This window comes from Trichosurus vulpecula, chromosome 2, assembly GCF_011100635.1.
Source record: "Trichosurus vulpecula isolate mTriVul1 chromosome 2, mTriVul1.pri, whole genome shotgun sequence".
NCBI classification, from domain to species: Eukaryota; Metazoa; Chordata; class Mammalia; order Diprotodontia; family Phalangeridae; genus Trichosurus; species Trichosurus vulpecula.
In genome coordinates, this window is record NC_050574.1 from 139,125,824 (window position 1) to 139,137,989 (window position 12,166).

Below are 12,166 nucleotides of genomic sequence, written 5' to 3' on the forward strand. Positions count from 1 at the left end.
TGGTTCTCTACTTTGATCAGCTGATTCCACAGGGAGTAAAGAGCTCAACAAGATTTGAGCCCAGGTCCCTAGAGTATAAATTTGAGGCTTTACATTAATCAGTAGCCTTAAGTATCAATTTATATCCTGCAGTAAACTGTAGAAATTAAGCTAATGATAAAGAGTTAGGAAAGAGATTCTGATGTTTTTGATTCTCCTGGTTTAAGTTCCTATGTGAGAGCAGGCCTAGAAACCAGGACATTACAGGAAGTGTTCAAGGCCTTTGCCTGATGGGCCAGGGCAAGCCATAAAACTCTTAGGGCTTCGAGCAGCTCTTATATTGTAGAAAAGGTGCCAGCCAACATGAATTTAGGCAGTGTCCTATCTGGGGAGCTTCTTATACTAATGAAATCTTAAGTCTAGTCCCTCTTCCTCTTAAATGCCCATAACTTACTTTTTTTTAAAAAAGAGACAGAATGACATAGCTAAAAGGACACTAACTTTAAAGAAAACCTGTATTCAAATACTGCCTTAGGCCCTTAATAACTTTGGGACCCTGGGCAAGTCACTTAACTGCTCAGTAAACTTAAGTTTCCTCATCTGGAAAAGGAGGATAATAACATCACCTTACCCCACCAGGCTTGTTTTGAAGACCAAATGGGATAATTTACCGAATGCTTTGTGAGCCTTAAAGTGCTATACGATTGTCAATATTAATATAACTTATCCCACTTACCCAGTTTTCAACCTAGCCTCTTCAAAAAAAAAAAACTGTACTTGTGATCCCTTTGGTGCAGGGAACTTCTGTATGAAAACTCCACAATGTGTACCAGTAACTCTTCTCTAACTTATGATCACTAGATTATGGGATATAAGAATTGGAAGAAAACTTCAGAGGTCATCTAGTCCAACTCATAGCTGAATAATATTCTATACAGCATGCCCAAGTTATCATACATAGTCTAGGGGTTCTTAGTCTTTTTTGTCATGGACTGCTTTGGCAGTCTGCTGAAGCCTCTGAATCATTATGTTTTTAAATACATAAAATTATATCCATAGAATCATAAAGGAAATAATTATTTTGAAATAGTTATCAAAAAATTTTTTAAGCTCACAAACCCCAAGTTAAGAACCCCTGTTCTAGTCAATGAAAACTATACTCCCTCCCAAAACAACCCATTCCACTTTTGGAAAGCTATAATTTTAGTAAATTTTTCCTTAAATCAGACCCAACTTTACCTCTTTGCAGCTTAGTACTCCTAGTCTACCCTCTTATGAAAAGCAGCACAAATCCAATCCTTGTTTCAAATGACAACCTCTTAAATACATGAACATTATAGCCTCTTCTTGTTCTTCTTTCCTCCTCAACCTTCCTCCATCCTTTTTTCAGGTTAAACATTCCCAGTTCCTTCTGAGGAATTTCACATGAAAATACCTGGAAAGTTGCCTGGAATACTGGCAAGTTAAGCAACTTGCCCTTGATCACACAGCTAGTATGCCAGTATCAGTACTTGAACCCATGTTTTCCTGACTGACTCTCAATAAGAGCTCCAGGAACATAGAAATAGTGACCAAATGTGAATTGCTGTAGTTTGGGGATTTGGGGATGGAAGCATGTAAATGTTTTTTGCCACTCTTCTTTAAAAAATATATTTAATATCCCATTTCTTCAGTATCCTATCCTTCCTTTGTAGGAATATTTGGAGCATAACTGCTATTGGAAACAAAAATTACATTTACTCCTCTAAATTAGCCTTGACTCTAAAAATATTTTCATTCTAAATTTTGTATTGCATAGTTTTCTCTAGCTTCATCTTAAAAGCAAAGTTAAAGCTATACTTTTTCTAAGCTTCCTGTGACTTTATTATTCCTGGTTGAAATTTTAAGGCAGAAGCTGTTTATTTTCTCCCCAGATCCACACACAATTAGGTTCTTAGTGTTCACTAATTTGCACAAAAGGGGATTGTGAGAGGCAGTATAGCATGATGGATAGAAGACTGACTTAGAGTCAGAAAGACCCAATGAGTCTTGCCTGTAGCCCATATTAGCTGTATGGTCATGGTCAGAACCTCAGTGTTCCAAGCAACTCTCATAAACTGTAAGTTAGGGATGGTTTGTAGGTCTAGACCAAAAAAACCCTTTAAGGTAGATATTATGCCTGGGAAAGTCAATAAGATTGTTATAATCCAGTTAATACTAGTTCAGTTATTTTATTGTCAATCATATAAATTCAGTGTGCACAAATATTATTGGTAGTGATGGTAAATGACACAAGGAAACTGTTTAAAGTGTTAGATTATTATTTCCAAAATCATGGCTACTTTGTTGTTTTTGTAATGTTTATGCAATTTGAGGGGTTGAAGAGAGGTGACAGGGTTCAGATTCTAAACGCAAAAGCAAAGAGTTCAAATACGTTAAATAGAACTTGTTTTATTTTGCTTTCTTGGGCCAAAAAAAAACTTAAACCTATAATATGAAGCATCCAATAAAATTAAGACAATTTCTTTTTCATAAGCTGAGAATTTTATTAGTTTTTGTTTTTGAAATATTACAACTTAATGGAGAAGGCCATTCCCTAAGTGTGTCATAAACTAAGTTTAGCATAACTTTGCAATCATCCCTAAAACTAGCTTCTCTTTTGCATTACTTCTCACATGAATAGTATTACCAGACAAGGCAGGAACTAGACATTTTCTTTACTTATTTTAAAACTGGGTTTATATTCAAACTGAAAATTGGGGTTTCTGCTAGATGCTTAACTGAGGAATATTTCTTCTATATTTTAGAAACAACAAATGATGTTCCAGCAATGATGTCATCTCTTTGGAAGAAATTAGACCATACACTTTCTCAGATCAGGTAACAAACATAGGATCATGGAATACTTAAGATTTTTAAAGGCAAAAACAGTTTTGGTCTTGTCTTTAACAATACCCCATGTAGTGTAGCTTGTATAGAATCGATCAAAGAGAGGATTTGGTGTCCTAATACTTAGAAATATTTATTTTAGTGACTTGCACTAAACCATTGGTTTAAAAATACAATCTTTTAATTTAATAGGAAATTTTAAAGCTAAAATGAACCTTAGATCTAGTACAACACCCTCTTTTGATAGATGAGAGAATTGAGGCATTAGCAATTATACTTTCCCACAGTTACCTGTGGACCTAGGAAGGTGGTAGTCAAAATGATACCACCTAACTCTCCATCATCTTACTATGCCAGAATACCTTTTCTTTTTTGAACTCAAAAGAAGGGGGATTGGAAGACTAAACAAATAGGCTTTGATTTTATTTCAGCATCATCTTGCCACCTTTGTGGAGAAATACTTCATATGCCCAAGGGCACCTTTGGTGTTTTATTCTTTTGTAAATAAGGTGTTTATATGTCATAAAACTCAGTTATTGCACTGTGTCCCTAAAGTCCTAAACCTAAGTAAACTCAGTGGGAAGCCAGTTCTGACAAAAATTAGCTTTCAAATAAGTGCTTTCTTATTTGACTGAAAAGCCCAATAGGGAACTCTGTAGGGATCATTTATGTTTATGCCTAGGCCATTCTTAGAATTGTAAATGGGTGCTTCTTCCATGTTGTTTCAAATGTGGCTGCATTTCCTGCCTACCCTCTCCGCCAGGGGACTCTACTGTGTACCTGGCTTCAGAGACCAAAAGTCACGAGTCGGGGGTCCCTCTGTAAGGTGATGTCTGGCTGATGTCAAAATTGAATGGAATACTCGGTTTCAGATAGAGAAATCTTCCTGTTATATCAGAACAACAGGCTTCTGACCAAACAAGATATGACTTTATAGTGCATGCTGTGTTTCAAATCATACAGAATCATAGGAAAAAATCTTTTAGGGTAGGTTGCATTTGCTAACTGGTTGGTCTTTTATGTCCCCCTTACAAAATACAGGTCACCTTGGCTTTGTTCATTTCAGCTCTTATTTGTTTGATAAAATAGGGAAATGATTTAGCTTTTATGTGAGGATGCTAGCACTTATCTCATTTGTAAATCATCATGAAAATTTCAGAATTCATTTGGGCAGCATCCTTTCTTAATAAGTCACATTTTTGTAAACATTTTAAGATACATAAAGCACTTTCCTTGTAACAGTTCTGTGAGGGTCCATAGTACAAGTTTCCTGAATCTATAGACCATAGATGAAACTAAGCCCCAAAGAGTCATATATCCGGTACGCAACCTTTACATCCCAAACCTCTGACACACTTCTCCCGTGCCCCACTACCTGCTCCCCCTCACCCCACAAAGACATCAAAGAATAGCATGTTATAATGGAAGGAATGCAAATATTTATTTTACACATGACACTTTTTTAGAAATCTTAAAGTAAGTCTAAGCTGTAAGTGATCCAGTTGTACTTTACCTTCTTAGGTTTTTAAACTTAAAACTTATTTTATGCATTCTGCCAAATTTCCCTGCCCCACAGAGTATGCAGGAGACCTATGTAGTCACTTTTTGGCCAAACCTTTACTTCAAGTTTAACTGTACCTAAACCAAAATGTCATGTATACATGGAACACTTGCTAAATATTTTTTGATAACCACTTCATTGTATTTGGTAGGAGCATGCAGAGTTCCCCAGGGTTTGCTGCTAATCAGAGAGGTTCGTATTCTGCTTTTACAGTAAGTTCAAACCAATGCCGAGCAGAGCACTCTTAATTATGACTGATTATGTGGTCATTCTTTTCATGACAGACCTTCTATCCATGGATAGTAAGCCAGATTAATTTAAGATTAACATTTAACATGTTAAATATATGTATACACAGACACACATATACATATTTTAATATTTGTTTCCTGCTTGCCATATTTCCAGTAAGTGAAGTGAAGTTTAATTCTTCACTCTTCCCTACCTTTAAATATTAAAAGTTTCTAAATGAGCAAGCAGTACGAAATGGAGATTTATGGTTTCTTGTATAATTCACCTTTTTGTTTTCTGCTTTGTATGTGGACTTGCTCTTTATTTTTTGGTGTTTTACGTTCAAGTTTTTTTTTTGTTGTTGTTGTTGTTTTTTTTTTTTAATTTAAATCAACAGTTTCTAAATCCTGTGAGTTTTGCCAGTGTGACACTCCTCTCTATTCCCACCGTTAACACCTTTATACCAGCTCTTATTTACTGTATGCCTGAACTAATGATCCTTGATACTGCTTCTAGACTTATCTTCCTCATGGGTAGAACTAGTCATGTTATTCTTTAAACTCCTTCAGTGATTTCTCCTTTTTGCCCCTTGAATAAAATGGAAACTCTTTTGTCTGGCATTCACGGATCTCCTTAAGTCAGTACCACTCTATCTCTGCAGCTTTATCTTATACTGCCCTCTCATAAAACAGAACTACTTGGAATTCCCCATATGTACCATTCACTCAGTGACCTCTGAGCCTTTGGGCTCATAATGTTTCCATGTGTCTAGAATGCCCTCTACCTGTTGAATCTCTGTTCTTTAAAGCTAGACTCATATAACACACTCTTCTCCATTGACTGTTATCCCTAGTCAGTATTCATCTCTTTATTCCAGCCCTTTGGGACGTCTCTGATAAAATTATGTAATATTTTGTGTTAGTCTTTGTGTATATTTGACATTGCCCTACTGGACTTTTAATAGTGGGGACAGTATGTTGCCTGAACTTTATATCTCACCCACACTGAGTACGGTTGAGTGTACATAGTAGACACTGGATAATTATTTACTGATTTTAATTGAATTCTCATAACATATGAAAGATTTGGTTGGAGTTAATATGAGGAAGAAAAAGGTTACAGTAGAAGCTTAAACTACACACAGGGTAGAATTACATTTGTTTGTCTCTGTCTTACAATATAAAATGAGTAAACAAAAGTGCTTTTTTTCCCCCATGACTTCAGATCCAGTGTGCCAGATAATATACATTTCTTGTATTTCCTGAGCCATTGTTTTATTAAGTTTTATGGTTATTGTTTGTGAATTACCATTCATGTTTTTAAAATGTTCATCTTTTTAGCACGTACAAGAAGTGGAATTGCAGAAATCAAACGACAACGAAAGTTTGCATCTCAGGCAGTTCCCATCAACTCAGAGCTACCATCTCTGCCCTACCAGACAGGACAATATAGTTCTACTCCTTTAGCAGCTACACAAGTCATCAGACCAATAAGTCAAAATACAACCCAGTTCAGAACAAATTCTGCTTTTGTTTCACAGCCTCCTGACAACATTGCCCGTAAGTTTCAATATTTTGTTTCCTATCGTTGATAGAGCTCTGATATTATTGTCCTCTATATATAGATATAGATATCTATATAGATATCAATATCTGTATATCTATATATCTATATATATATATCTTTATATCTATATATATATAAATACCTAAATTGTTTTTTAAAATTACTTCTTGATGCTTATCATGGGGAAAATTTATGGTTTTTCTCTTGACTATATGAAAATAGAATTGAAAGTAACCTGTCCATTTAAAAAAAATTAACTTTTCTTGATAGTGCCTTTCATGAAGAGCTGTTGAGCAGAGAAGAAGATATAAATGAGTACAATTAGGTAGCATCAGTTATGCAGGTAAACTATCCAAAATAACATATCTTGAATTTGCTGGATAGCTAAAGCTATATTACAGCTTCCCCTCCACTAAGAATGATTGATAATCTTTCCTTCGAATTTTATAACTGAAATAATTTATTTTAGTTCTTTCCTTAATAAAAAAAATTATGCCATTTAATAAAGAGTATGGAAAAAAGGAGAGAGAAGCAGAGCTTGGCAGTTAAGGAGAACTATGAGAAGTCCAATTTGAGATGAAGAAAATTGGTTTAAAATATGTGTCATTTCACTTGTAAGTCTCCCTATATACTTCTGTCCTATCTAGAACTCCACATTATTCTTTCCTACATTTCTGTATTTCCAACAGTAGAAGAGAGTCTCTTAATATTGAAGGTAATCAAACTTAAAAAGAACACTTCATATTTCTGTAGTGTCGTTTATCCTTGAAGCTCAAATTTTCATATTATTCACCTTACTAGGTTTTTAATGTCTTTCCGCAATATTGAATGGGGCTCTTTGTATTTTTTCCTAGCTACAGATTCTTTACATATTGTAGTTCCTGTACCTCAAGAACGAAAAATTCATTCTAGCTTAATGTCTCCTGGAAGACGAAAAAGGTAGTTTTTATTTTTCTTCTTTTCTTTTGACATGAGGCACTAATACCTGAAATTAAAATGAGATATTATGCCAAGATAATTGTATTCTGGATATAGTAGGAGGACTGAGTCAACTTCCCAGGCCTATTTATTTGAAAAACAATGATAAATATGTCACGTGTGCTTAGGGCTTGGGTAAAGCATCTGTTTCTAGGATCTACGGTCCTGTCCGGTTGGGTACCACTACCAACAGAAAAGAAAGCATCCTGATGAAATTCTGTAACTTAAAAAAAATATCACTGGTTAAAAATCCCTTTGTTGATGAGTCTTCAAGCTTAATGGGTGACAGAGCTTAATAGGACCTGCTAAAACTTAATAGAATAGACTTTAATTGAGGTCATGAATCATATTGATGATTTGCCATTTTATAATATAGTTTTCGATTTGGTACAGCTACTCTGCCTTCCTTTGCCTTTTTTTTTTCATTAATTCTCTTGATATTTCTTGATCTTTTGTTTCTCCAGATGAATTTTGTTATTTTTTCTAGTTCTATAAAATAATTTTTTGCTAATTTGATTGTTGTGGCACTGAATAAGCAAATTAATTTAGGTAGAATTGTCATTTTTATTATATTAAATGCTCGGCCTACTCATGAGCAATTGGTATTTTTCCAATTGTTTAGGTCTAACTATATTTGTGTGAAAAGTGTTTTTAATTGTGTTCATATAGTTTGTGGGTTTGTCTTGGCAGGTAGACTCCCAAATATTTTATATTGTCTATAATTATTTTAAGTGGAATTTCTCTTTCTATCTCTTGCTGCTAGGTTTTGTTACTATTATAGAAAAGCTGATGATTTCTGTGGGTTTATTTTTTATCCTGCAAAGTTAATTATTTCTAGTAGGTTTTTTGTTGATTCTCTAGGATTCTCTCTCTCTATATATATATGTTTAGTATTGTTATCATTTTGTTGTCTGTGGTACCTTTTAGCAAGATATCATTTCCTTCCTCACTTCTTTTAAATAAGTATATGTTTGCTTTTGCTTTGTCTGAGATCAAGATTGCTACCCCTGCTTTTTTTTACTTCAGCTGAAGCATAATAAATTGTGCCCCACCATTTTACCTTCACTCAGTGTGTATCTCTCTGCTAATGTCTTGTAGACATCGTATTGTAGGATTCTGGTTTTTAATCCACTCTGCTCTCTGCTTCCATTTTATGGGAGAGTTCATCCCATTCACATTCACAGTTATGATTACTAATTGTGTGCTTCCCTCCATCCTCTTTTCCCATTTATACTTTTCTCTCTCACCTTGTCCCTCCTCACCAGTGTTTTGCTTACCACTGCCTCCCTCAATCTTCTTTCCCCCCTTTCCACTTTCTCCTCCTGTCTGCCTTCCCTTCCCTCCCTTCTATCCCCGCCCCCTTCTTTCCCCTTTATCCTCCTACTTCCCAATAAAGATAAATTTCTATACCTAACTGAGTGTTTATGTTATTCCCTCTTTGAGCAAATCTGAAGAGAGTAAGGTTCAAACAATGCTCACCCCCCTCCCTTCTTTCCCTCTACTGTAATAGATCTTTTGCATCTCTTCATGTGATATAATTTCCCCCATTTTGCCTTCCCTTTTCCTCTTCTCCTAGTACAATCCTTTTTTTCACCCCTTAATTATTTTTTATATCTTCATATCAAAGTCAACTTATACCCACACCCTCTGTCTATGTATACCTCTTCTAACTGCCTTAATAGAGATAGAGGTCTCAAGAGTGACAAGTATCATCTTCCCATGTCAGGATGTAAACAGTTTAACCTTATTAAATAACATGGGTTTTTTTTTTTCTTTCCTGTTTACCTTTTTATGCTTCTCTTGAGTTTTATATTTGAAGATAGAATTTTCTATGCAACTCTGGTCTTTTCATCAGGAAAGTTTGAAAGTCCCCTATTTCATTAAATATCCCATCTTTTCCACTGAAAGAATATGCTTGATTTTGCTGGGTAGTTGATTCTTGGTTGTAAGCCAAGCTCCTTTGCCTTCCAGTATGTCATATTCTAAGCCCTCTGATCTTTTAATGTAGAAGCTACTAAGTCCTGTGTAATCCTGATTTTGGCTCCTTTATATTTGAATTGTATCTTTCTGGATGTTTGCAGTATTTTCTCCTTGACCTGATAATTCTGGAATTTGGCTACAATATTCCTTGGAGTTTTCATTTTGGGATCTTTTTCAGGAGGTGATCGGTGGATTCTTTCAATGACTATTTTACCCTCCAGTTCTAGGATATCTAGGCAGTTTTCCTTGATAATTTCTTGAAAGATGCTGTCTAGAGTCTTTTTTTGATCATGACTTTCAGGTAAACCAGTAATTCTTAAATTATATGGATGCATTTTCCAGTTCATTTGTTTTTCCAATGAGATATTTTACATTTTCTTCTATTTTTACATCCTTTTAATTTTGTTTGACTGATTCTAGATGTCTGATAGAGTCATTAGCTTCCACGTGCCCAATTCTAATTTTTAAGGAGTTGTTTTCTTTAGTGGATTTTTTTCCCCCATTTGGCCAATTGTATTTTTTAAGGAATTGTTTCCTTCAATCAATTTTTTGTCCTTCCAAAGCTTTCCAAGCTGTTTACTCTCTCTTGCATACCTCTTATTTCTTTTCCCAATTTTTCTTCTATCTCTTTTATCTGACTTTTAAAATCCCTTTTCAGCTCTTCCAAGAAGGTTTTTTTGGGCTTGAGACCAATTTATAATCCCCTGTAAGGTTTCACATGTAGGCATTCTGACAGTGTTGTTCTCTTTTGAGTTTTTGTTGTTGAATTGTTATGCTGCTTTTTAGAGCTGGTTCTGGGGGTTTGTAAGTTTTCGGTTCTTCCAAGGTGGTATGATCTAAGGAAAAGTGTGGTTCTCTGTTCTCTCCTGTAGTCTGGTATGTGAGTAACCACAAGTACTGTTTTCTCCCCTTGAGCAGTAACCAGGGTCACTGCTCCCTAGTGCTCCTCCTTGCCTTCAAACTGCAGCCTGGAAATGAGTGTGAACAGTCCAACAATTCCTGCTGCCCAGTGCCAGCAAAAGGGTCCTTTGTAGTCTCCTTCTGATCAGTTGCTCATCTCCCTTACCATCTGTAGGCTGAGAGCTCCAGAAGTCGCTGCTACTGATTCAGTCAGTCCCAAGGCCTGCAGCTGGCTTTGCCAGGTGTCACTTGCTGCTGGCCACCTTATGCAGGGGTTCAGGGCACAAGGCCTTGCTGCTGCCTTGTCTGGTGCGTTGTGCACTGGACTGAGCTCCTGTTTTACCCCAGTGAGATAGCTCTTCACTGCCAACCTTCTGAGTTGTCTTGGGCTGGAATATTATTTTGCCCCACACTTTTGTCAGTTTTGCCACTCTAGAATTCATTTTGAGGTGTTATTTTAAATTTGTTTGGAGAATTTGGGAGAGGTTGGGTGAGTCACTGCCTTTTCTCTGCCTTCTTGTCTCTGCCTCTCTGGTTATCTTTTTTGTCAACTGTAAAATAAGGGTCATGTGTGTCACCTCCTTAGTAATATTTAGAAAGTTTTGATGGTAGTAGTAAGGTAACTTTAAAAATATACTAATATGCAAGGACTTTCTTTTGCCACATTTCCACCTTAATGTATGAATTTGGGTTTTATGTGAATTGATATTTTAACAGGCACAGACATGTATTTTCTAAACCAGATTTGCATAACTTGTAAGCTTCTGGCTGCAGATAGGTTAGACAAGAGATAGACTGACCATGGTTGGTTGTCATGGGTCACATGACAAACAGGATCGTGGTGGTGGCAACCCTACATTTTTTGAGGGCCACCTGAAATCCTTTGGCAGGTCTGCCAGTATGTTGTGCAGGCTGGTTTTGAACCTTCAGGTTTTCCTGCTGCCTTTGGCAGATAGACATCCCACCTTGGTAAAGGTATATTTTAGAATCTCGAAATCCTTCTCTGTCACAACTTCTGCTGGTTCAGGACCACAAACAGGCCTGAGAACTGTACTGACATATTGCCTTATCAGCTTATACAGAGTCTGGTTCTAGAGTTTTATTCCATATTTGGGATACTTCAAAAGATATATTGCCCTATATCTACCACCTCAGTCTTCCTTATTTGAGGAAGCAGCGTGTTGTAGTGAATGGCCTTGGGATCAAGATTACTTGCATTCAGAACCTATTCTGCTTCTTACTAAATCTATGGGAGCTTGAACCACTCATTTACTCTCTCAGTATTTTTTCCTCATCTGTAAAATGGTGGTGTTGGTTAAATACTCTCTTTCTAAGGCCCCTTCCAGCTATAAATTCCGTGATCCTAAACCTACTCATGCATGGTCTTAGGCTAATGCCAATGAAGACAAGTGTAGATAAGTGCTTTTTTTCTATGATTTCTTTGTAATATTCTTCTGAAATATGTGGTTTCATTGCTATGAGTACTCCTCCTCTACCAATGCAGTCCTTTTATAACTTTTAAGAGATGGCCTTTGAGCACTGTTGTGACCAGAATATCTATTATCCTGATCAACGTGGTAAATAGGCCTTTCTCTGAAGTCTGCTAGGTTATTCCTTAGATAACATATTGTTAGTATGTCGACCGCCTTCTCTGAAAACCCTTCTAGAGACATATCTGATCTTGTATTTTGCTGCCGTACCCATGAAAAGCTGCAGCGAGGCATCAGAGTAATAATAATAATGATAATAACAAAAATAATGATTTATTGTTACTTATTCTCTTAAGGTTTGTACAAAAGTGTTAACGAGACTAAATACAAGTGTTTTTCACATATTTCAGTGAATCTCAAAGGAAAAACATCACATTTTCTGGACCTCAGTCCACAGTTCGGAATTTTCAGGACCCAAATGCATTTACAGTAGAAAAAGTAAGTGAACCATAATTCCAAAGTTTTATGTTCATTAAGCTCCCCTTTTAATCCTTACGTAGTATTTGTAGAAGACATTGTGATTAAATACTATCTTTATTGATGAAAACATTATTGGAAATTTAATATTCTTTACAAAAATTATGGTTACTTATTTGCTATGGTAATCATTTCA

General features: G+C 35.9%; 1 protein-coding gene across 1 annotated transcript in view; it reads left to right on the plus strand.

Moving 5' to 3' along the window:
* Positions 1-12,166, plus strand: part of LOC118838088 (protein NPAT) — a 49,394-nt gene that overhangs the window by 15,330 nt on the left and 21,898 nt on the right. Inside the window, exons 4-8 of the mRNA XM_036745298.1 lie at positions 2,766-2,838; positions 4,560-4,600; positions 5,980-6,198; positions 7,060-7,144; positions 11,904-11,991. Of these exons, the coding sequence (XP_036601193.1) occupies positions 2,766-2,838; positions 4,560-4,600; positions 5,980-6,198; positions 7,060-7,144; positions 11,904-11,991 (506 nt within the window). The remainder of the gene's footprint in view (positions 1-2,765; positions 2,839-4,559; positions 4,601-5,979; positions 6,199-7,059; positions 7,145-11,903; positions 11,992-12,166) is intronic.